Genomic DNA, 26,571 nt, shown 5'->3' with positions numbered 1-26,571 from the left:
AAGGGAAGTCACTGTTTGGGAGTAGAGGCATTGCGATTGTTGTTTCCTCTACCTCTGCCCTTATTGTTGTTTCCTCTATACCCTCCTGTATAATATTCTTTACTGGGCGAGGTTTGGTTGGGCGCTTTGTAAGAAGAGGAGGTATTGTCGGTTTGGAAACCCTTAGAGGCGCCCCTATATGAGGAGCGACGAAAGGAAGGTCTATGGGCTTGTGTTTGTAAAGCTCCCATGGATTTTGCCGTGTCTGTATCTTTTTTCATCTTTTCTAGTGCACTATCGACTGATGGACCGAAAAGATGTTGTTGGTCAAATGGCTGGTTTAAAATACTGGCTTGTACTTCTGGTTTGAACCCAGAGATGGGTAGCCATGCATGTCTATGCAACAATACCCCTGTATTTATTGCTCTAGAGTCTGAGTCTGCTGTGTCTAGTGCACAGCGTATGGAGGTATTTGTAATAACCTTGCCTTCCTGTATTAGGTCAGAAGCCCTGGTTTTATATTGTTCTGGCAAGTGTTGCATGAGTGACTCCAACTCAACATAATGAGCTCTATCATCTCTTGCTAACAAGCTTGAGTGTTAGCAATCCTACAGACATTGGCTGTTTGTGAAATGGTGCGTTTTCCCGAAGCATCTAAAAGCTTAGACTCTTTGTCAGGGGTGGAGCATCCCCTGTTGTCTGCGAGTTAGCTCTTTTTCTCGCATTTGACACTACTAGTGAGTCCAATGGCAACTGTCCTTTAAAGTATCCTGGATCAGTTGGAGCCGCTTTGTACTTCTTTTCTAGTCTGGGGTTAATTACCCTGGCTCTAACTGGGTCTTTAAATATTTCGGGTGCATGTCTTACCATTCCACTAAGTATTGGAAGTGTAGTTGTGGTCTTATGTGATGACATTAGTGTGTCCATTAGGAAGTCTCCTTCCACTGTATCTGTGTGTAAGTCTACTCCATGGAAAGTGACTGCTCTATGAATGAGCTGCGTAAACCCAATAGTGTCATCTGGGGGAGATGGTCTAGACAGGTATACATCGTCTTGTGGCAGATCTGGTGCATCTGGTGCGTTATAATCTTCCCATGGGTCACCTGATGGCCCAGGAATATCATCTGGGTCATTAATGTCGTCTATGTGATGTTCACTCTCTACATCTTGTGAGTAGCTATCCCCATCATCTTCATCTTGTGGTATAAGACTATGTGTACTAGATGGTGAATGTACAGGAGAAATATCTATTGGTATTTCTACTTCTGGTGAAGGAATCCTTATGGGTGAAGTTTGAGCATGTTTTGTTAGAGGAACTGGCGGTGGTTTAGGATAGTCCATTTTCCTCTTTTCAGGCACTGAAGTGATATGTCCAGTGTGTGGTTTAATATGAAGAGTCGTTTGCTTTGGGTCAGGTTTGAAAAGCTCTTCTACTGGAAAATCATTTTTCGGCGCCGATTTATTTGGTTTGGGGTCGAAATGCTTAGCTTTTACAGTGTCTATTGTCTTTGGAGCAGGTCTTGGTTTCAGTTCCGAAGACTTTTTCCTAGGATCCGTACTCTTTGGATCCAGAGTTTTTTGTTCCCGGAGTACGTTTGGACTCATCTACCTTCGGAGCCGAAGTATGTTTCGGTACCGGAACCGTCTTCGGGTCCACTTTTTTTCGGAACCGGGGTGGTTTTTGGTTCGGTAGTTTGGGTACCTCTTTCGGTGCCGAACTTGCTTTCGGCTCGACCACTGTCGGTACCGAAGGATGCTTTTGTGCCGGTGTTAATTTTGGCTTAAGGACCTTCTGCTTTTCGGGACCGACAGACTGACTCGAGCCCGAGTGGACTGGAGGCTTTTTTATATTCTTCGCTGCCGAGCCAGAAGGAAGGGCGTCTGAAGGTTTTGGTTGGTGTGCACCTGGACCTGAAGGTGGAGGTGGAACCGAAGCCTGTCCCGGTATGGTGGGGTGAACAGGGTCGACGTCTGTACTCACGACCTGTTGACCAGCTGGAAGATCGTCATCTTCAGATTGATCCTCGATTCCAGAAGCTGAATCCTCTGCTTTGGAAGTGATGTCTTCGTGCTGCTGTACTTCGGCGTCTACTTCAATCAGAGCCTCGTCTATGATGAGGTCTGGTGTCGATGAAGATGACTGCGCCATTACTCTTCGAGCTCGACGGCCCCTGATGGTTTTCTTGAACCGGAACGAAGCGCAGGCCTCACAGTCTCGACTCTTGTGCTCTGGAGATAAGCACAGATTGCAAACCTCATGAAGATCGATTTGAGGAAATTAGTGTCCACACCGAGGGCACTTCTTGAAGGGTGTTCTTTCTATGAGCCAAAGCCCAATGGCGCAGTTAGGCCCGATGGCCCCAACGAACGCTGGAATCGAGAAGTGAAGCCTTTATTTGACGCTGGTAACCGGAATCACTGTAGAAGACAATGTGGATGGTATTTATGATTGTATTTATGAATTCGAAAAGAGATCAGTAACGGGACTGAACGATGAACACATCCGAGCCCGATGGCGGAAAAAAACAATCTGAAGATGGAGTCGATACCCATGCACACTGCGATATAAGGAAGGAATCATCCAACAGACAAAGACTCTTCGAAGACAACAACAAAGTGTAATCCTCCGGGCCCACCACCAGATGGTGATCTAATGCAAAAGTGTGTGGAATGCAGCCCATATGCTTTGAACAAACAGGTTATCGGTTCACAGGTAAGTTATCGACTGAGGGAGTTAAGGTTCTGGGGTTAGACTCAGGGATCTCCCAGTGTCAGTAATGCACTCTTGTTATAACCTCTGCGGCACTAGGGCAGCCGGGTGCAGAGTGTTGAGGCCCAATGTTATCCAATGGGGGATAGGGGGCCTCCGGTTGGTGGCAAGCTCCTAGGGTTAACGTCAGGGCAAATGGGGAAAGAAAGTAACGTACAACGTAACTTGCCTGTCATTTACTGAAAAAGCCTATTCATTTCAATGCACTGTTTTTCTTCCAAAAAACGACTAAGGGGCTGATTACCATGTAGGGAGGTTCGCCACCACCCGCATGGCGGTGGCGATCCGCCCTACATTACCCTCAGCCCGCCACCCATTTCCCCCGCCATATTTGTATGGCGGGGGGACCCCGGCGGACAGAAAGACCGTCCGCTGGTTTTCCGCCGGTCGACCAGTCGACCAGGCAGAAAGGGGGATAGATATGGTGGCAGTGTCTGCTAGACACCGCTATTCATATTATGGTGCGGGAAGCAGCCCATCACCGCCACGGAAAGGCATGTGGATTTTGATGTCGGGGGCCTGTTGCGGGCCCCCAGGTTATTGGGAGGGTAGGGGGGTTCACATGAGGGGTACCTATGGTACCCCCGTACATTGTCATGGACAAGGTGGCAGGCACCGCGTGGTGCCGGTCATCTTGTGCATGTCAATGCACACAGTGCATTCCCAGCATTGTGGCGGGCAGTGCTTTGAGCATCGCCCGCCACAATGCTCGCAATAGAGAATGCCACCGCCACAATTGCAGTGGTCAAATGTGCCTCACATAAGTCAGGAAATGACTATGTGACACAGGGCAACAGATACGCTGATCAAGTTGCACCATTTTGTCCTCAAAATACAATGTCTTTCAACAGAGGGTTGGAAGTTAGCAATTGGCAACTAATGTTCTTTTCTGCGTGTGAAACATGGGATGTAGTTAGGCAGTTGCAGTATGAGGCAGATGCAAAGGAAAAGGAACTCTGGAATAAATCAGGTTGCACAAGAAGAGCGGACAATGAAGTGTGGATGTGTCCAGATGGTAGACCAATAATGCCAGATAGTTTGTTATAACAAATGGCTAGTGTATATTAGAGTTACACACTTTGGGAGAGATGCCATGATTAGACATTTCAGACAGACATGGTACAATCCCAAGTTTAGGGTAATTGCAGAGAGTCCTGCCTGAGGTATTTAACCTGCCAACCGCAAAACCCAGGTAGGAAGACAGTTGTCATTTGGGGAAAAATTAGAAAGGCAGAGGGACCCTTTACAAGACTGCTACTTGACTTTATAGAATTGCCACCGTGCAATGGTCTGAAGTACGATGGGTAGAAGCCTATCCCACGAGAAGGAATGACAGTTTCACAGTCGCCAAGCTACTGTTGAGAGAACTCATTCCTAGGTTCGGATTTCCAGTCACTTTGGAATCAGATAGAGGACCTCATTTTAACAATGAGCTAATTGAATTTATTTGTCCAGCTTTTAAAGTTGAGCAAAAACGACACTGTGCCTATCGACCAGAAGCCCCTAGAGTGGTTGAGCAGTCCAATGGCACAATAAGATCAAGGTTAGGGAAGGTGTGCGAATCCACTTCACTGAAATGGCCTGATGCTTTGCCCATTGTATTGATGAGTCTTAGAAGCATTCCTGACAGAAGGACATGATTGAGTCTGCATGAAATTCTCATGGGAAGAGCAATGAGACAAGCATGTGTACCTGGAAACAAACTGATGAATATAACTGGATCTATTGCTGGACTATTGTAAAGAACTAGCTGATCGGGTACATTCTGTGCCCCACCAGAATGGAGAAGACGCAACCACAGCACAGCCAAATCAAGCTCCTGACTTGTGTCCAGGAGACTGGGTCGTAGTAAAGAAGCATACAAGGAAATCGTGCTTAGAAGCCAGGTGGAAAGGACCTCATCAAGTCATATTGGTCACAACAACAGTAGTGAAGTGTGCTGGCTTGCCAAACTGGATCCATGCCAGTCACACATAGCAAGTCCCAAGTCCACCTGAATGACAAGATCAGCAACTGTTAGAATAAAGTGAAGAACCAGAAGCTGAAAGTTGTGAAGTCGAAGAGATCAGAGAACCAGACTCTGAAGAATGCATCTATGATGAGCAACCAAGTACAAGTCAAGTAAGGTGGGCACCAGTTATTGGGTCCCAAGAGACTGCTGTAGAGGCCAAGGAAGAGCAAGAACATGAAAGACCAGAACAAATTGAGCAAATTATAGTAGATTCTACTACAGAAAATCCAGTTCAAGCTCAGTGAGAAAAAGGAAAAGAACAACTAAAAGGTCCAGATCAAGCTCAGTAAGAAGATGGAAAGGAGAGACTGAAAGGTCCAGAACAAATTCAGTCAACAGAAAGGGAAATATCAAAAGGTCCAGAATATGTCCAGTTAAAATAAAAACAAAATAAAAGGACACTCGAAATAGGTGAAGAAGGTGAAAAGGTAGTACAAACCAAGAGGGTTAGAAAAGGTGATCACTGGCCGAGCGGAGTGAAAAGACTAAAGAACTCGAACAAGCAAATGAGGTATCAAGTCAAGTTGAGCAAGAACATTCAAAAAGAAAATCTTTTATGGAGATCAAGGAGAGTGAGGGTTCTGACTAGAAAATATAAGGCTCCTGAATGGACATATATAATTCTTGAGGGCTTTGAAAATCTTCATCTGAATGAGAACAAGAAAGTGTCACTAAAGAAGGAACTGATGAAAGCAAATTGAGATCACCTTACAAGGGAAAAGACTTTGAAAAAAAGGGTGGCAATTGACAAACAAATAAAAAGGAGAAGAAAAGAATCCAAAGAAGAAAAGAAAATGAAGAAAAGGGGTCAGGGACGAAAAGCTTTTTGGAGTGTGGGATCACACAAATAATTTTTAGATTCTAGTTTTCCTGAGAATAGCTTTTTAGAAGAAATCATTTATATATTCATTAATCTTTACTAAAAATGGCAGAAATAGAAGTGACTGAACATCCGAAATCTAGTCTAGAATGAAGATGTGTTAAATGTTGTTTGTGTAGTATTACAATACTAATGTTGATGTGGTTATTGTTAACTGTTGTGATACCTTTTCTAATGGTAACTAATGATCAAAGTAAAACAAATACTAGTGCACAAATGAATGCATTTACTAAGAGAACTACTACTACACATTTAGAGCAAATGGCTGAGAGCATGTATCATCATGATAAATCAAAAAGTGATTCGTCATTAAATGTATTTTCTAAACTTCTTTACCAATATGTTGATACAATGGATGTGAGTGATTTTTACGTTTGCATGAAATTACCTACGTCCGTCTCGAAGGGGGTAACCTATCACCATCTTCCTTTAACATATGGTGTGTCATGTAGTGTTGTTTCTAGTCTGTTTTATGTACCAGGAAAGTTGCAGTATTACTATTTGAAAATGGATTTAGTCTTATCAGAAATCCCTATTCAAAGAAACCTGAACCCATTGCTTAGTAGTAAAGATGCAGAGTTTATGTGTGAGTTCTTTTTACCAACCAACCCAGTAGAAATAGCATATGCTCATAAGAATAATCTACCTTGTATTCTGTGAGATGAAGATAAATATGTTCTCAATTTAGTAGAGGAGAGAAGGCAGTATTTCCAAAAGAAGGCTGTTGAGCAGAGGTCACATGTACCACCATGGGCTACTCAGGAGGCGGACTATAAAAAAGGTGAGACTAATTCTGCAATGTCCCGAGACTTGTCAAAATTGGGGAAATTCTGTCTACAAAGACTAAAAACAGAGTAGAACAATATCTTCATTAGTTCCAGTGAAAGTGAACATAATCATGGGATGATGGGGACTAAAAGGGGAAACTGATCCTGTTTTTCCAGGCATTTATTATGTGTGTGGTAAACATGCTTATTATAGGTTACCTGCACAATGGCATGGTAGTTGTTACTTTGGAATAGTATTTCCAAAGGTTTATCACATAGATAAGAACACTGGCATCAATGAAGTAAGTCAAGGACTAAAAAGAAGTAAAAGAACAAGTTTTTCAGAAATAGTAGGTGACATATTTGGTGCACTGATATTGTCAGTTGGAGTCATACTGAACTCACATAAAATACGTCAATTGTCAACAGTAACTGATTGTCTATCAACAGATACTGCTGGAGGATTCTTAATGATCTACACTGAAATGGTTGCAATTTGATCTATGGTTTTACAAAATTAACTTGCCCTTGATATTTTATTGGTGAAAGAGGGTGGAGTCTGTGGCATGTTGAAAATTCAACATCGCTGTACATATATCCCGGACAAAAGTAAAGGTTTTGAGGGATATATTAAGAATATTACAAAGATTCATGAACATTTGACCCAACTGGAGGTTGATGGTGTTTGGGAATGACTCAGTAAAAGTAATTCCAATATAGGTAGTTGGTTATCTACTTTTGGGAGTAATCTATTAGGGAAAATACTAATCCCTGTAATCTCAATAGCATTAGTAATTCTGATGATAATGATAATCTATAAGTGTTGCAGGGGTAAAATGAGAACAAGCGTGGTGACTGAAATAAAGAATAAGAGAATGGGAAGAAAGAGAAAAAGGGAAGAAATATTGTTAGAAGAAATTAAAGGAAGTCTATATGATGAAATGAATGAATTAGACATGAAAGGGAAAATTGAAGGACTTGTGAAAAGACAGGAAGTCAATAAAACTGGATAAAGAAAGTTGGCACTTAGTAATGATGGGTATTTTATGATGGCTAAAAAATGCCATCAGAGGGGGGATTGGTGGAGCAAGGATTCAAGAAAACAATACTTGCCCGGAGAAATCCCTCATTAACTTTTACTAACCATTAAAAGCTGTGGAATGAGATGAAAACTAATATACACTTGACACCCGGGAGAAAGCTTAATGCATGCTTAATTAACGTAGAATAAATGCAATGCGACTCACTTCATCTTGGAAAATTGCTTTGCGCATGTGCAAACCTGAATTAGGTAGAAGTGACTAACTCGCTTTGAGAGGGAAAACTCTCATGCATGCGTAAGAAGGACGAACATGCTGACTTGAGGCACCACATGCCCGGCATCTGCTTGGTTGAACTGAAAGGAATGCTGCTATTATTAATGCTTTTGCTCAAGAGAATAATAATAACATGGGATAGAGTAAAAGTGGATGGTAAACAGTGAAGACTATATATTTGAGAAATTAACCTCTGTTTATGATTTCTTTATTGATAGTGAACATTTGGGCCTGCTATTGTACATGACCGAAAGAAAATGGCATGGGTAAAATGGGAGCCGCGCATGCTCAGTAAAATCATGATGTGACCTGATGACCAAAAGAGCTGAATGACTGCAAAAGAACAAGGACAGAAATCATGAGAAAAGGAAGGTGTGTATCCCTCGTCTATGTAGTCTTTATTATTTATTTTTTTAAAGTACAAAGCATGATGATTTATTACATTTGTTTTAACAAATACAGAAGGCAAAATGCATTGGTTAGTCAAATCACATCAAAATGCAAATACATGTAAATTCATTGGCAGCAGATCTAAGTACTACTTTTAGTTATTAGCCAGCACCAAACATGGTCAAATCAGAATTAAGGAGCATTTGCCATAAGAACTTCTTAATTATACACGAGAGAAGGCTCATAAAACAATTCCAAGTTCAGATTTATAAACAAACCATCATGGATGATATCTCTGCGATCTGCCAAAGTTATATCTCTTTTTTTTAATGAAAATTTCTTTATTAGGTGTTCCTCCATATCAGCAGACAACATACAATAATCAGCATGAATCACTTCCGTCTCAGCCGAGGTGGAGCACCCCTTCCCGTCCCTACCCTCCCCCTCGCCAGGTCTGGGTAACTCGAGGTCTGTGCTTCGTATCTTCTATACTGGGTCCCCTTGTGTCTGCCCCCTGGAACCTGGGGCCGCCTCCCTTGCAGAAGGCGTCAGCTCCGCACTTGCTTGTGTGGATTGTGTGGTGTGTCCCTCTATCTCTTGGATCATTACTCCCCACGCCAGCAGCACTTCCGGTAGTTTGTGACCTGTCCTGGTGTTACGCATATGCACTTCTTCTGCTAGTGCCCACTCCCTCAAATCTGTTCTTCACTTCGCCACTAGAGGCCAGTGTTGAGTTAGCCAATGGATCGCAATACGCCATTTGGCTATAACGAGGCCCAGAACCAGGAACCGCCTGCTCGTCTTGCGCCTAGGATCTCGCGGAAACAAGCCTAATAGGCAAGCACGCGGGTCCATGTCAATTACACACCCCATTATCCTGGTCAGGTCCTCTAGGACCGTCCACCAATATTCCTGGATCATTGGGCATGACCACACCATGTGTGGGAAATCTGCTGGGGCACTACTACATCTGGGGAACTACTGATGGAGCAGATTTCATCTGCAGTCAGGCATTGTTTTATTTTTTGTGCTTCAGACAGACTGCATTTAAATTGCCACACACCTTTTGGTGCAAGTTAAAAACATGGCACATGTAAAACATGAAAGTGAGGCCTATTTAGTCTGAAATGCTTTTGCTGAATTAACATGTGTTTTTGCAATGTAGAGAAAAGTGGCCATTTTAGCTTTGAAGATTAATTGAATATGTTTCTCTCTTCCCAGCTCATCCCTAGCATTCTAAATGTACTATTTCTGTCTTAAGAGACTTTGGGCCCGATTCAAGACAGACTTAAGACAGACTTAAGACAAACTTAAGACAGACTTAAGACAGACTTAAGACAAAATCCTAACTTCTGTGAATACCAAAAGTAGTAAGTTCATTCTGTGAATACCAAAAGTAGTAAGTGCATTCTGTGAATGCCAAAAGTAGTAAGTGCATTCTGTGAATACCAAAATAGTAGTAAGTTTAGGATTGAGTCTTAAGTTCATTCTGTGAATCGGGCCCTTTGACTTGTTGCATATTTTAATAAATATTTTCAGTTAATAACACCTCTTTTTATAATGTGTGTGAATTAATAATGCACCAAACACTACACATGGGACTAAATGCTTTTTGCATGAAAAGCTATCTAAAACACTAAAGCATGTTGCTGTGTGTGTTGCATTAACTGTGTGCGCTATATTAACTGTGTGCGCTATATTAACTGTGTGTGCTTTTAAATTTTACACTAAAGCATGAAAATACTATGTTGCACATTGCGCATTTATTTTGCATGTTGTCATAAATAATAGAAAAGCTGCTTGAAACTAATAGCTTGGCTAGTTAAACATTTATAAGGGGTATTAGTATGGAGTTGGGAAACATAATGGGCTGATTTACATGAAATTAATATTATCTTTGTGTTTGTTTTATTTTTGGGGCCTACACAAAACATGACTGCCTGTGAATCCATCAAGGCTATGGCTTGCAATTTAATGAGAAGGGAGCATGCGCAGACTGTGGCAGCTTTCCTCATGACAAGAAGTGAAGGACATCTTGAACTGTTCATTCTTGTGACTGTGCCAATGTACCAGTTAGTTAAAAGTATCCATCTGACTGCACTGTGGAAGGAAGGAAGGATGAATTAGAATGAAACATTTTTTCTAGTAAATGTTGCAAACGTTTATAAATGTATTAAATCATTTGCGCTTCTTTTGTTAAAACTGGTAAAGTCAGGTTTTTAGAATGAGTCAGGGTAGTGAGAACTCATGCCATCATGACTGACCAATCATGTACAAGTTTTCCTAAAGATGTAACCTTTTTTTGTGCGGTCTGCCAAAATTTAGTGTATAAATAATAAGTTCTCTGGATGGGGGCTGGCTTTTTCAGCTCAGCTGGCTTCTTGCTCATTTTGGCTTAGGCTTTGCTTCATTCTATGGGTTAGGTATGAGATCGTCGCGGGTGCAGCCTGGGGCGTCCGAGGAGAGTCAGGGGGAGGTTTCTTGCTTCCACGTCATATTTTGGCACTGCAGGCCACATTCCTTTGAGGTCTGGGGAAGGAGGGGCTGTCTGCCTCCTTGTTTGCTCTTTAGACACAGAGATGCACAGAGCAGCAACAGATAGAAAGGCTCTTTAGATTTAGATGCTAAACTTTAAGTTTATGCTTTGACTAATTAATTAGGTCTGAAAAGATTTATTTGTCTTATGCATTTATTTCTCTTTATGGGAGATTTTTGCCAACTATTTAATTATTGATTAGCTTTGCAAGACTATTTTTTCTTTGAAACTCTTTAAGAGTTTTGAATGACATTTTGCGCAACATTTTCTATCCTATATGTAATGCTTATATGCAGACTGTAATATGTTCTGTATTAATGCTATTTTTCCTGTTTTCCAAATTCTGTAACCTGATTGGTATTTTACTAATGAATAAAGGGTCAGAGAAAATTAACTTTTGACTAGAAAATAAAACCCTTTAAATACTCAACAACTCGCTTTATTGGCTTAAATAATAATTGAATTTTTGACTGTTCATCTTTATTTAAAGTCTCCTGAAGGTAATACATGGTGTGAAGGGCCCAACACCTTTTGAGCTGTAAATTAGAGGTAGCATGAAGGTTTTGCATTGAGAAACTACCAGAAGAAATTACCGCTCCATCACTACTACATCTGGGGCCCTGTGGGTCTCTGGATTTATCAATGGCCTGAAGCCGTTTGGGTGAGAGATAGGTCATATGTATAATGTTATATTGAATTTGTTTAAAGCGATTGCATACCGATACCTTCTGGACCGCTTCGTGTATCTTTTCCCAGTCTCGAGGCGTAATCTCCTGCGGACACACTCGCTGCCAAGTATCTTCTATTTTTAGGGGGCTATTCTTCTTATCCTCTAGTAACGCCCTATAGAGGTGAGTAACAAACTTTCGCCCCCAGCCATGGCGAGCATCGTGACCAGGGTGAGAGTGTGCTCTGAGGCTTCTGGGAACGAGGGCCACAGGTGCTGCGCCGTTGCCGCTATCTTAGCATACTGCAGAAACTGCCCCAATCCCAGCTCAAAATTACTCACCGCCTCTTGATAAGTAATGAATGTATTATCTGGGTAAAGGTCAGATAGCATCAGACAGCCCCCATCTTTCCATTTATCCGTGGACAACACCTGGTCTATGTAAGCAAAGGGTGGCATGAGCCAGAAGTCCACCTCCAGGGCAAATGGTCAACCCCGAATCAGGTGTCGTACCACCCAGTTCCACAGTGCCGCTCCGAGTCTCACCAGTGAAGGACTCTGATCCCGCTGTCCCCCGCCAGCCAGAGAAGCGCTCCTAGCTGTCGATCCCCATAAGTACCCTCTGTAGTGACCTCTCCCATGAGTGGTCCGTGTCCAGCAATGCTATGGCATGTTGCAATTGTGCTCCAAAGTAGTAAAGTTCTAAATCTGGGACCTCTAGACCCCTTTTTCCCCACCTACGCTTCATGAACTCAAGACTAACCCGGCATCTCTTCCCATTCCACAATAATAGGACCAGGAGTGCATCCAGTTCCTTGAATACTCTGTGCAGGAGTTGAAAAAAGGACCCTTGCATTGTATGGAGGCATCGAGGCAGAACCACCATCTTTATCAAGGCGATCTTCCCCATTAGGGAGAGGTTAAGTGTGTTCCAAAAGGCAATACTACCCAGTAGTCCACGGATAATCCTCCCCATATTATCTTGATAAAATATGTCCTCAGTCCTGCTAATCCATATCCCCAGAAAAACGGAGCGTGTCCGCTGCCCAAGGGAGTTCCATCACCGGACACTGGGATACCTCCCAATCACTGTCCGAACCAATCGCCAAAAGCTGCGATTACGTCGTCTAGTTGATGGAAAGCCCAGAGGCGGCCGCAAACCGCGCGAGTGCAGCGATTATGGTTGGTCAGGATTGGGTCGGCCGAGTCAGATATAGGAGCGCAACATCAGCATAGAGGGATACGACATGATCCGAACCCCCAATCCATATACCCTGTCCCTCAAGTACCGCCCCGGAGGTGGCTGCCTGTATTAAATATTAATAATTGTTGCAACTCTACATGTATGAGAATTAAAGTAGCGGATGAGCTAAAGGGGAGGGGTTTGCAGGACAAAAAATTATTATGTCAGCGTGGTATGATGAAAACTCCCCGGCCCTGTCCAATCATATTCCGTATTTCATAAATAATTGCAACTCTTGAGTGTGGGACATGTAGAAATAACGATTATAACTAGAGTGACTTAAGTTAGTTAGAGAGACATTGATGCTGAGAAAGAGAGAGAAGCGAGAGCTGCTGGAAGAAAAGAAGAGAGATCAGACAGGGAAGATTCAGATCCAAATGACAGCCTGATTAGATTTTAAGATTCCAGAAGAACATCGAGGAGGGAGAGAGTGTAAGAGAGGGAAGCGTCCTGGTGCGTCAGATTTATAGAGAAGTCTAGTAAGTATCTGTCCTGTCCTGATCCTGTCCTATAGTCTTTTTCTCCTGACTCTAATTCAGGGGACCCCCACCAGTCCTTTGGCCAGAGGGGTGGTTTTCAGTTTTCATTAGGTAATTATGATTTCTGTCTCAAATTTGCATAATTCTTTGGACAACATATTTTATTATATGCCCTTTTGTCTCTACATCTATCCACTCGTTTTGTATTTAATTTTGTTGAATGAATCCTGTGTTAATGAATGTCTTTGCTAATTGCATTTTCCCTCCTATGCTAAGGATGATGGCGTTTGCATTGTGAATCTGTAGTATGAGCAATCAATTTATGACTGAAATCTTAGATAAAAGCTTATGAATCTTACCCAGAGTCTGTGGTTATTTCACTGAGAATTAGTTAAATAGTTGTTAATATCACCATCAACTAACTCAATTAATGGTCCATCGACCAGAGGTAAGTTTTGATTTGTGAAGATTAGTTAGGCATTGAACCGTTCATCTAAATCTATTTGTGGTTTCAGGGAATTAACTAATCAGAACTTAAATGAATTATAAACTTTGATTCCCAGCGGAATTGGCCAGGGAGTGTGAATGAACACATGGGTAAATGTGTATGGGCCCCATTGAAATACTTGTTTTGGTGAATAGTTCAAACATGGCCTTCCGCTCGATCAATGGTACGCCATTGCTGGACGAATCCTCGGATCCTTCCCATCACTAGTGTTGGATGTGCCTAGATCCCTAGAGAGAAGTCACCTGCTGGAAGGCCTGCCCCTCTTGAGGCCGATCCTCTACCTCTTGCAGTCCCTTGAAAAGGAAGCCATTGAGGTGAGGTCCCTTGTGGAAGGGTTTGTGAGATGAGGGAAGGGTGTCCAGTTGTTATCTGCCCCCTCCTCTGGTGGATGGTCTTCTCCTTAGTGAAGAGGTACCCCTGAAAGTTCAACATAACTGTAGGGCTTCCATTACCTATTGTATTTCTTCATGCCCTGCAGGACCTCATCTACTGAAGATCTTAGAAGTGTGTCCTCTGTACATTGTGTATTGATGATGGCTGCCTGAATATTGGATTAAACTTCGACAACCTCAGCCATGCATGCCTTCTTCATGGAGGTACATGTGCATATCTTTCTGTTAGCAAAGTCTGCGGCATCTAGTGCTGATATCAAGCAGGTGTTGGCAATATTCTTTCCCTCAGAGACAACAGTCTTGGCTCTCTTCTAATACAGATCTGGTAGATGTGCTGCCAGATCTTTGATCTCGTCCCACTGCTGGGTGCCATATCTATTGAGAAGCACATTGAGAGTTCAAAAATGTGTTACAGGACTTGGACTATTAAGGTACATGAGCAATGAGACCAACAAATGTAGTACTCACTTTGGTTTGTGGACAAAAATGCCTCCCATATGCTATTAAATCTAGTGGCTCCAAATGCTGCTGTCACAGCAGCTAAGACATGAGAGAGTGGGATGTTCCAGGTTCCAAAGGAGTGGTTTACACTTCTATTAGGTACTGCTAGAGGACATGCCACGTCCTCCACTCCACTGTGCACAATAGCAGCTGGGGAAGGAAAGTTAGCCAGCAACATCTCTATGGAGATATATCAATACATAAGTGACTGGTAGGTTGGACATGTTTATGTAGATAATAGTCCTTCACATCACTAGAGGCTCTGACCATAGGCTTTGGGCCTACACCTAAGGTGGAGGCATTTGTCATCTTACGATTATGCCCAACAAAGCAGACACTAAAGCTATGCTAATATATACAAAATTATAAAGACAGCTGTAACATGTGAAAAATCAGTATGTTGAAATATCACACAAAGAATTGTAACTTACAATATGGCACTTACCAAATGCTCTGAAATTGCTAAAGTAAGGTTAGCTTTCTGAGCCAAATCATCAGCTTGCTCAATCTTGTTTTTGATGAAGGAGTGAGAGTGAACAGCATAAGTTGCATTTACGGTCACATTTCTGACCTCTAAAAGAGAACTAGGGCAGAAGAGAAAACATGTGTAAGTCACATCTTAGTATAGCACCACTGGTTAACAGATATTAGATACAGTAAGACATCAAGTGATAGACAGAACCCCCTCAAAACCATGCAATCCACATGGCACTAAACATACAGTTTGCTTCCTGTCAGTGCACTTTTCCAACTTGAAGAATTTTCTGGATTCATGTGCTGTGCTTTATTCTGCCATCTAGTGGTTGGGTTCAGAATTCTCTCTAAAAAACTTTTGCCCTTAGACTCTTTTCAGGTCTCACCTAGGGGAAGTTCTCATGGGAGTATACAGAAATTCAAGAGGAGGGAATACTACGTATATATTTACCAATTAGAAGGCAGCAGTTCGAAAGGACAGCAACAGCAACCAATTAAAAATATGGGCATTTTTTCAGGCCCATATCATAAATACAGCCTGACTCTAGGAGGCAGCGCTTGCGCTGTCTCTTAGAGTCATGCTGTATCTATGATATGGGTCTGAAAAAACGTCCATCTTTTTTATTGGTTGCTGTTGCTGTCCTTTCAAAATACTGGCTTTTCATTGGTGAATACACTTAGTAGTCCCTCCTTTTGGAATTCTGTATACTCCCATGAGAACTGCTCCTCTTACATGTGTTTTTACTGTTCAGGGTTTTTTATACTCTTTTTTTTTAGTTAGCCTGCCTCTTTCCTCATTAACTGTTCTGTTTATTTGTGCAATGAAACTTGAGTCCCATCATTGGCTTGCCGTCGCTTTATCTTCCAGTGCTTCCCCCTCACCCCTCCCAAAACACTGCTTCAGTTGCTTCATGTTCCTTAATCTCCCCATGCCTCCCCTCAATCCCTCCCACCACACTGATCAGAGTCCCTCACCACTCCTCTGAAGTCACTGCTGTTTTGCTTGTTTTTTTGTTACTTTACAAACATTTTCTATTTATATGGCACACCTAGCCATGGGCTAAGGGAAATTAAACAATTAGCACATTATCACAGGATGGTGAGCCTGACAGCAGACTCGACCACTGATCCCCAGCTCACCAGCAGGCAGCTCTCACCACTGCACCATAGCCTTTGCCTAGCTAGGTTGCAGGGTGCAGTACCATATGTGGCCAAAAGAGCGCCCAAGGGACACCTCGTGACAGCCTGTGTTACTGCCCCCTCACAACACTGCTTGTTCTAATGAGGAGTCGGAAATGCCATTTTTACTCTCAGCGCTACAGCAGCATTGCATGTGTACTACATTAAAAAAACATAACAGAGTTCTTTATTTTATCAAGGTGGAAAGAGCATATCTATTACACAGGTAAAAAAACATTGCCATTTAAAATGCCAATTGCTCCAACTTCAACAAATGCAAGACTTATTGCATTGTGAATGCTTGTTGTTTTTTGTTGATGGACGGTGTGGACAGACCTCCATTTGGTGTCCCTTTTTGACGTCATTGTGCTACCTCTGAAAGCTTCCACCTTTGGTCGTCATCTTCAGATTTTTTTTCCTGTTCTCTCTTTCATCTTCTTGGTAGAGGTGGGTGGGTGCGCTTGTGAATCTAGAAAATTCTTCATACTGCAAAACAATACCCATTGGTAAGAAACTATGTATTTTGCAGCATGAATCTTTTCTGGATTCCCATAAATTGCATTGATTTTGAAGCGGCTTGTTACTCAGTGGTGGTAGGGTTGAAGATGACCATTGATTTGTAAACCAATGTTGTAAGACCTTTTTGTCCCACTTGTGCTTCCTTGTTCATTTGAATAACTACAGTGTCTTGTGAACATGTGTCCTGATGACCATGTTGCTGACACACAAATGTCTTGTAATGGAGTATTTGCTAGGAAAGCAATAGTAGCTCCTTTCCTTATGGTTGAATGTGCTCCATGAGTGTATTGTAATGTTTGTCCTGTATTCTTGTGGCACAATTGAATAGTTTGTGCTATTCATCTTATGATTGTGCTCTTGGTAATTGGTCTGATGGAGCAGATTTCATCTGGAGCCAGGCATTGCTTATTTTTGTGCTTCACACAGACTGCATTTAAAATTGACACACACATTTTGGTGCAAGTTAAAACACATGGCCCATGAAAAATATTAAAGTAAGGCCTAGTCAGTCTAAAATGCTTATGTTGAATTAACATGTGTTTTTGCAGTGTAGAGAAAAGTGGCCTTTTTAGCTTTGAAGATTAATAGAATGTGTCTCTCTCTTCCCAGGTCATCCCTTGTAATCTAAATTCACTATTTATGTCTTAAGAGACTTTGACTTATTGCATATTTTGATAAACAAGTGTAGTTTAAAACAGCTCTTTTTATAATGTGTGTGAATTAACAAATGCACCAAACACTACACATGGGGCTAAATGCTTTTTTGCATGAAAAGCTATCTAAAACATTAAAGAATGTTGCTGTGTGGGCTGTATTAACTGTGTGCGCTGCATTAACTGTGTGCGCTTCTAACATTTACACTAAAGCATAAAAATGCTATGCTGTACATTGCAAATGTTTGCATGTTGTACATAACCAATCATAAAAGCTGCTTTAAACTAATAGCTTGGCTAGGTAAACATTTATGAGGGGTATTAGTATGAGGGAGGGAAACATAATGGGCTGATTTACATGAAATTAATATTCTCTTTTGTGTTTGTTTTGTTTTTGGGCCTAACAATAAATGGCTGCCTGTGAATCCAGCAAGGCTGTGACTTGCATTAACACCTTAGATGCGGCGCAAATATCCCTCCCCAGTGCTGCGCTGTCCATTGGAACTAGTGCTGAATGGACGTCCAATGGACGTGCGCAGCACTGGGGAGGTAGTGCTGCCGTCGGCCAACGCCCCGACGCAGCACTTAAGAGGTTAAAGAGAAGAGAGTATGAGTAAACTGTGCCACCTTGCCTTAGGAACAGAAGGAGTCAAGGCCACTTTGAACTGTGCATTCTTGTGATTGTGCCAATGTACCAGTTAGCTAAAGTATCCTTCTAGCCTGCACTGAGGAAGGAAGAAGAGGAAAGGATAGAAAATCTTTCCTAGCAAATGTTGCAAACTTATAAAATGTATTTACTCATTTATGCTTCTTTTGTTAAAACTGGTAAAGTCAGGATTTTAGAATGAGTCAGGATAGTGAGACCTCATGCCATCATGGCTGACCAATCAGTTTTCCTGAAGATGCAACATTTTTGTGTAGTCTGCCAAGAATTAGAGTATAAACAAGGACCTCTTTGGAGGCGTGGTTGGCTTCTAGGCTCATAAGGCGTTGGGGGGGCGTGTGAGCTCCTGAGAGAAGGAACAGATTTGACCAGACATTCTCTGGATTAGGTACGAGATCGTCACGGGTGCAGCCTTGGGCATCTGCGGAGAGTCAGGTGGGGGGTTCCCTGCTCATTTTTTCCAAAGTCCTTGCACGTCATATTTTGGCACGGCAGGCCACATTCCTTTGAGGTCTGTGAAGGTGGGGCTGCTTGGTCTTTTAGACACACAGAGATGCAGAGAGCAGCAACAGATAGAAAGGCTTTTTAGATTTAGATGCTAAACTTTAAGTTTATGCTTTGACTAATTAATTAGGTCTGAAAAAAATGTATTTGTCTTATGCATTTATATCTCTTAATGGGTGGTTTTTGCAAACTATTTAATAATTGATTAGCCTTGCAAGACTATTTTTCTTAGAAACTCTTTTAGAGTTTTAACTGATATTTTGCGCCACATTTTCTTTCCTACATGTGATGCTTATATGCAGACTGTAATATGTTCTGTATTAATGCTATTTTTCCTGTTTTCCAGATTCTGTAACCTGATTGATATTTTACTAATGAATAAAGGGTCAGAGAAAAATTTACTTTTGACTAGAAAATAAAACCGTTTAAAATACTCAACAACTCTCTTCATTGGCTTAAATAATAATTCAATTTTGGACTGTTCATTAATATTTAAATTCTCCTGAAGGTAATACATGCTGTGAAGGGCCCAACACCTTTTAAGCGGTAAAATAGAGGTAGCATGAGGGTTTTGCATTGAGAAATTACCAGATGAAATTACCGCTCTATCAGTTTTTGGTAATCAGAGGATGGTTATTATTGATTAGTTTGGTGATTAATGAATATTAATTTCACCATCAACTATTCAACTAATGGATCATTGACCTTAGGAGGGAAGTATAATAATTGCCAAAGTTAGATAAATGTCCAAGTCCTGATTCCTGACTCCAATGCTCAGAACCTGAAGACTGGCAAAGCAGTACTGGAAGGTGATGCAAGAAGGTGATTGCTGGAGTGGTGTGAGTATCAATAGGGTTGTGAAATGTTGTTAATGTGCTGGGATGTATTATTTGAACTGTTGAAAATACTAAGGATTTTTTTACTGTTGGTGAAATTTTGCTCATTTTGAATTGATGTTATTGATTATATTGGTAATTTCATAGGACATAATTTTTTTGATTACATGTTTTAACTCTTCATGTTAAGTAAGTTAGGGCCAGATGTAGGAAGGCTATTACCGGTCGGTAACGGCCGAAATCGGCGTTACCGACCGGTAATAGGCTTTTCCTATGTAGGAGGCAAATTGACCGATTCGGTAAATACCGAATCGGTATTTACCGATTCGGTATTTACCGAATCATCATTTACAGATTCGGTATTTACCGAATCGGTAAATGACATGTATCAAGCACTTTGAAGAGTGCTTCTGTGCCTTAAGAATTCGTTATTTACCACCAACTATTAGTTGGTGGTAAATAACGAATACCACTGTAAATGCAAATGTGTGCATTTACATCAGTGCCATGCGGCAGACACACATGCCCTTAGGGCATGTATGTATGCCACATGTGCACACCAGCACTATTCAGGGGTGCAACAGGGTGTCAAAGTGACACCCTGCCACCCTTGACTCTTTCCCTATTTTACCGAATCGGTATTTACCGATTCGGTAATTGACATTCATTCCTATGGGCCACCTGGAGGCCATAGGAATGAATGTCAATTACCGAATCGGTAAATACCGATTCGGTAAATACCGAATCTTAACGATTCAGTATTTTTTACCGATTTTTTACCCACATAGCATTTACCGATTCGAAAATACCGAATCGGTAAAATTCGGTATTTTCGAATCGGTACATTTAAATTACCTACATCTAGCCCTTAGTGTCTTGTTCTAAGTTGTCTGGAAACGCAGGTATGCACACCTGTGGGAATCCCAGGAAGGAATTGTGAGTGGTAAATGGAAGCTACACTGCTCTGAGGTCACTCGTCTGTTGGAATAACACTGAGAAGCTAGGTAGGGCTGGCAGTGTTAAATTAGGGACTATTTTCTGTGTAAAAGTGTGAGTGATTGATAGCAAAGAGTTCGCTGGTGAAACTTTGGTGTGATATCACCTAGAAAGGGTCACACTGAAGGAATAACTGGTTCTTCTGAGCTTGATTGACAGCAAAAGAGTTCGCTGGTAAAACTTTGGTCTTACATAACCTAGAAAGGATAAAACAGAGGGATTAGCAGGTTCTTCTGAGCTTGAGTGAAAGGTAAGCGGAAGGGATTTACTTGTAGTGTTTGAAGAGTAAACGGAAGTTCTTACTTTGTGAAGAGTAAGCGGAATGTGTTACTCGCAGTGAAAATAAATCTATCCTTTATTTAGTGGAACAGACAGAGTAGCGAATATTTTTATGTTGTTGTTAACAGAATTGTGATTAAGAAAAACTCAGAAAATACTGCAGTAAGATTTTGTGGAGGGTCAGTGGTAGGAGTAAAACTGACTGAAATTAAAACTGACAGCTTTGGAGAAAAGAAATTGAATTGAACTATTAAAAAAATGAAATTGTTTGAAGGTTTAAAGAAGCTGTTGAGAGGTAAAGTGAAAAATGTGTTTTTTACTGCTGATGCTCCTGAAGGAACACCTGTGCCTTTTTGGTCTACCAATTTGGGACAAAATTAATGTATGTGGGTTCTCCAATGGTGCAAGATTACTGAAAAAGAGGGTGCTTTGAGGTTTCCAAAATATGGTACTTTTGAATTGCAAATTATTGACAAATTAAGGGAAGTGTTATGTGAAATAAAAAGACACCATCTAAACCTGCACAATTTGAGGCCTTAAGCCTGTGGGAAAAGACAGCAAGAGAGAAAGCAAGTGAGGATAAAAAGGTAAAGCACCAAATACAGTAGCAGGGAATTAATGATGATAAAGAGTTTCAAATAAATATTGATGCAGGTGATGAAATAATGGATGCATTGTTAACTGAGTGTCCACCACTTTATGTAGTTCCCATGAAAAATACTGAAAATAGTGCACCAGTAAGTAATACAGTGGCTACTGCTTCTGTTGTACAGAGAGAAAAACAGATTGAGAGAACAGTGCAGACATTTTATATTGACCCATTACCTGTTGATTCAGCACTGACAGTGATACCTCCATGTGTTATTGCTTCAAATATGACTGATTCAGTCCAAGAATTGCAAACTGCAGTTGCACAGATAATGGCAAGAAAAATTATGACTGTCCCAATTAATATGGTCTCTACTCAAGAGGTTCAAAGAGCTGAAGAAGGAGTGATTATGGCAGGGTTTATTTCAGAAACTCAGAATACACAGATTATTGAACAGGAATTACCCCAGGCAGATCAAGCACTGAAAAGTGAGAGGAAAATTGTATTTACAACATCTGCAGCCCAGGATAAAATAAATATATTTGAAAATGGGATGTTTTAAACCTGCTTTGAGGAAGCAGCAGTGATGAAAAGGATAGAGTGCATGGGAGAACATATTAACACCTTGGCTGCTATTGATATTTTCCTCCTGTGCTGAAAATGATATTTTCCCATTGTTCATGACGAGCTCAGCTCGTCATCAGCACAGCTCAACCGTGCCTCATGACGAGCTGAGCTCGTCATGAGCAGGGAAGGGGTTAACAAAGGCCCTGAAAAAGAGAAACAGCTTAGTGTTTTAAATTCAACATGTGAACATGAAGAAATTAACAGTCCCTGCTGTTTAAATAATAAAAATGTGAACCAGTGTCAGGAAAAATAATTAATTTCCCTGAGTAAGGAAACAGCTGAATGTGCATTAACTACACATAATGGACTGACAGATTTGGCTCAGAAATATGAAGTTGATGTTTCAGGAAGTTTTCCATTTCAGAAACGTTTCAGGGTACACATGGATGATGAATCAAATGAGAAAATGTGTTCTTCAAGAATGCAACTGCACATTGCAGAAATAAAATATATTTTCAAATGCAATGGGCTTGAGAAATTAGGAGACAAATGGGCAAGAAAACATGAGAAGAAAAAGAAACCACCAGACCTAGCAAGGAAACTGGATAAGGAAAAGAAACCACCAGACCTAGTTGAGAAAAATAATAAGCAGAATGAGGGAGAAGCTTTTGCTTACTCATTGAGAGAAAAGGTGGGAGAAATGTATGTGCATATGCCACAGAATAAAAGTGAACTTGCAGCATTTCTGAACACATTCCCACAATTGGTAGACAAACTTATGCTGTGGTACCCACAAGTAGATGGATTTGTTAAAATTTTAAAAGAGTTGTGCATTAATTTGCAAATGCTCTTTTACATTGCCATGCAGACTAAATTGTGGTTTGAACCTAAAGTTGTGGAAAGGCCAGGTGAAGAGAGAATGAAAAGGGTTTGCACGAATGCACCATAATTTTATGTTGTCATGGAGAAAAACATAGCAGTGATTACTTTCCTGAAGGGCAGCGTGCCAGCAAAGGATGTTGATTGGGTACAGATTCAAAGAGCACAGGATGGAAGTAAAGGTGTTTTGGTTCGTGCAAATTCAGGTATGGATGTTGTACTGCTGGAAAATGTGTCCTTTTGCCATCTTTATAACAGATTTGAGCATTGGAAGAAGAAAAATAAATGTAAACATGATGCACTAAAACGTGGAGAAATGCAGATGCAAAATATGCCAGCTAAGCAAATGCAAATATCAGTTCAGAAACAGGTACCAATGGCAGGAATTTTTCAAGGACAGATGGTCCCACAAAATATGGAAAATGCTATCATTTATTCAAATAAGTTGTCCAGAGCAAATGGGATATATTTCCAGAGACAAAATCAGAACCCAGTTCAACAGGTTGCTGTGTTTAAAAATTAGATTTTTAGCCCTCACAATTCTGAATTTACCAAGTCAATTGTGGAGGCAGTGGATAGTCCAGAGTCAGTTGCAGGAGTTTTAAACAAAGAAATTCCAAACCCAGTTTTAGAAAAATCTGCACCAAAATTAGGCCCATTTGTGGAAAATTGCCAAGTTGTTGTTTGTGACTCAGGCCTAGCAGAAAAACCATTATTTTGCAAATTAAACAGCACAGATTACTGTACATCAAATAGTGTTATTTTTCAGATTCCTGATGAGGATGTACATTTTAAAATGGCCCAACAAGAGACAGCTGTAGCATTATTTTCAGAAAAGACAGTTGAAAAATGACCTTCTGTTTTGGAAAAAATAATAAACACAGAAATAAGAGAGTTCACAGAGAAGGATGCCAGATTAATAAAATGTGCAGAACATGTCTTATTAAAATTAGAACCAGATGACATGTATTCAGGAACACCATCAGTTGCAGGACTTTTACCAATAAAAGGATTTTTGATGGAATTGATTGGAAGTTTGTGTAACTTTCTGATTCCAGGTTCACTGAAAATAAATGAAAAGAACAGAATAGCGCAGGAGATTAAAAGCATCATTTTTCCATGTTGTCCTGTGATACTGAATCCAACCTATATATTTTTTCACATTCCATGTGCTGCGGAATGGCTTATTTTTATTGATTTTTGCCGTGTTCATGTCACAGTGCCATTGCATGAGAATAGTCAGGAGTACTGTCACAAAGAAGATGAATACCTGGGACACAAAATTGGAAAGGGAGGTAGAAAGGTGTCACCAGAGAGGGTGGAAATAATTTCCAAGATAAATACACATCAAATTCAGAAAGAAGGCAGGACATTTTGGGGAATGGTTAGCTGCTGTAGAAAGTGGTTACGAAACCTTTCCCTAGTGGCTAAGCCTTTACTGAGGCTGACACACAAGGATGTATCTGATCCGCTTCCATTGGACAACAATTGCACAAAAGCATTCCTAGAGTTGAAAGAGAAAAATGTCGTGCCCCAGCACTAGGAATGAACATTTATTTGAAAGAAAATACACCAATTTGCAGTGAGAGGGAGGGCTGCGCTCTGTCATTGCATATTTATGTGTTCAAAGGTCTGTGATGTATTTCCCAATGACCTTTGACCCTAATTTCACAGAAATGTCAGCAAATGAATTGCTCTGTGATGAAAATGAATATGAATGACTAAATATCATAAAAATATGCATAAAGCCAAAATCAGACTTTTTGGATGAACGTTTGAGTCAGCCCAACAATGTCCATTTTCTAGAAGGCCCATGTTTGACAGGTAACAATGACACATTAAAAGCAGCACATGCAGTGCTCCTTATACATTATGTTGTCAAAGCTTCATGGCTTTTAGAAGTTACCTCAGTCCAAAATTCGAAATCGATTGCCCTTACATGCAGTATATCTGCTCAAATGAGAGTCACTGTTGTCATGAGAGAGAGAAATGGTAATCCAGTTGCACAATATTGTGTTCTGTTAGCATGTTCATTCTATGGAATCTTTACAGTTGAATTAAAAGAGGCTCAAGAAAATGTTTCAGAAGCAGAACAACAGGGTTGCATCAGGACTGTTTTTGAGAAAAGTGACAACTGCAAAGTGGCAAATGTGTCATTGCAAAAACTGATGCCCAGGTATAGATTGGCAGTTTCTCTGAAATTAGATCATAATGGGGTCTCAAAGATAATGAGTGCAAGACAACAGATTGGACAAGGAGTGTATTGTAGCTATCTGCCTATCTGCCTGAAGTGTCAAGCATAATAAAGCAACACAATGGCAGCACAGAGTTACCTTTCGCAAAAGACTGTTTTTTAGCATCATTAAAGTGGCTTGAAAATGCATATGCAAATGCACTTGTTGAAAACACTGATGAGAACACTAGCCATTGCTGTGTAGGTCTGGTTGATGTACAGTGTGCAGTTTCTCACCAGATTGCAGCTGCTACACAAGATCTGCATAATGGATGGTGTAACAACTTTGTTCTAAGAGATGCTGTGGTGAAACATCTGAATCTGATCAAAGTGAAAATAAGAGTGAAAGGCCTAGGTTGAAAAAGTGCAAATGATTGATGGTGCTCTGTCAGAGTTTCTCTGCACCTAAGTAGTCCAATTTGCATGGAAAGTATGAGCCATACTGATGGCAAGCTGATGACAAAGAGCAAAGAAATGCTAAAACTGTCCTGCTGAATTCTCCTTTTATTATTTTAGTTACTTATTTTAAAGAAGTCTAACTGTTCCAAGGGGCGCTAGAGGGCGCACTTGCCGAATGGCCGCTCTCGTGTGAGGCTCCGGCAGCCTGGCATGACTATCCTTCATTGATCCTTTTTTCCCTGCACGCACCCGCCCGAAAATCCCCACGGAGGTGCACCAAGGGACGCTGCATGCTCAGTGAAAGTTTGGAGACGATCGCCCCTGTGACACCGGAGTTGTGCCCTGCGGAACTCTCCGGCCGGCGAGAGGCTTGCCGTGCCGGTGACTGCTGTCGGCTGCGAACACTGCGCGAGCCCGGGGATCACCACGAGGCGAGTGGGCCTCGGACTCTGAGGAAGCGGCGCTGCTGGTGTTGGTGGTGGGACTGGCGTGGAGAGGGGGCCAGAGAGGTACGCGCGGCTCGCACTGCTGGCGCGGCGGGGGCAGAGGAAGTGTGGAGCCCCCCGCTGGTTTCGTATGTATGAAAGCCCCAGCGCTGCTGTACTGGGCGCGAGAATATAGGCGCCGGGGAGGACTGAATGGCACACCTCCAGTAGACCCGGAACGTCCTGAGGCCTGACCCCTCACAAATACGTACGGCCTGCACACCTGCCTGCCATCACCGTCACGACGTGCTAACAGATCCAGCAATCTAGCGCTACTGCATGAATCATCGCGGCGCTACGTCTCCTCCTTGCTGCAGTGCGAGGCGCGCAATATAGGCGCCATAGAGAACTGCCTGAACACTCCTGCAGTAGGCCCGGGACGGCGCTATTTGATAGGCGCTGCATCTTTGGCCGACGCTCCTACACTCGCCCCCAAGGGACCGTCGCAGCCCCCTGATCTGGTATCCGTGCACTCCCTCCTCAGACGCTTGCTGTGCTCCCCCCACGGCCAGGAGCCCATTTAGGACTGTGTCGTGGGAACACCGCCTTCTCCACGTGCTCCTACCTAGCGGTGGCGGATAGTGCATTGACGCAGAGACTTCTCACATAGGGGTGCTGACATGGGGAAGCCGGACAGCCGCCAACCCAAGATACAATTCGAACCCACGACGCAGAAGAAGACGACGCGACACACGGGAGACGCGGTTCCACCCCGGAGCCCGAGCACGGAGGCCTCTACGTCGGCCCCACTCGCCCTAGATATGGCCACCATGCTACAAGAGATGCGCCAAGGCTTTGCGACAGTGGTTGATAAAGTGGATAGACTTTCATCTAGGATGGATGGCATCGCCCAAAAGATGGATGTTCATGAAGAGC

The 26,571-nt window shown here is 41.9% G+C and overlaps 1 protein-coding gene across 1 annotated transcript in view; it reads right to left on the bottom strand.

Moving 5' to 3' along the window:
* The window catches only part of LAMA1 (laminin subunit alpha 1), a 533,346-nt gene that overhangs the window by 137,431 nt on the left and 369,344 nt on the right, over positions 1–26,571 (bottom strand). The window contains exon 40 of the mRNA XM_086965467.1: positions 14,885–15,023. Within this exon, the coding sequence (XP_086821593.1) occupies positions 14,885–15,023 (139 nt within the window). The remainder of the gene's footprint in view (positions 1–14,884; positions 15,024–26,571) is intronic.

The sequence above is a fragment of the Lissotriton vulgaris genome, chromosome 4_1 (assembly GCF_964263255.1).
Source record: "Lissotriton vulgaris chromosome 4_1, aLisVul1.2, whole genome shotgun sequence".
Lineage (NCBI taxonomy): Eukaryota > Metazoa > Chordata > Amphibia > Caudata > Salamandridae > Lissotriton > Lissotriton vulgaris.
Note: the sequence above shows the minus strand (reverse complement) of the source record. Positions and strands in the feature narration are given on the sequence as shown.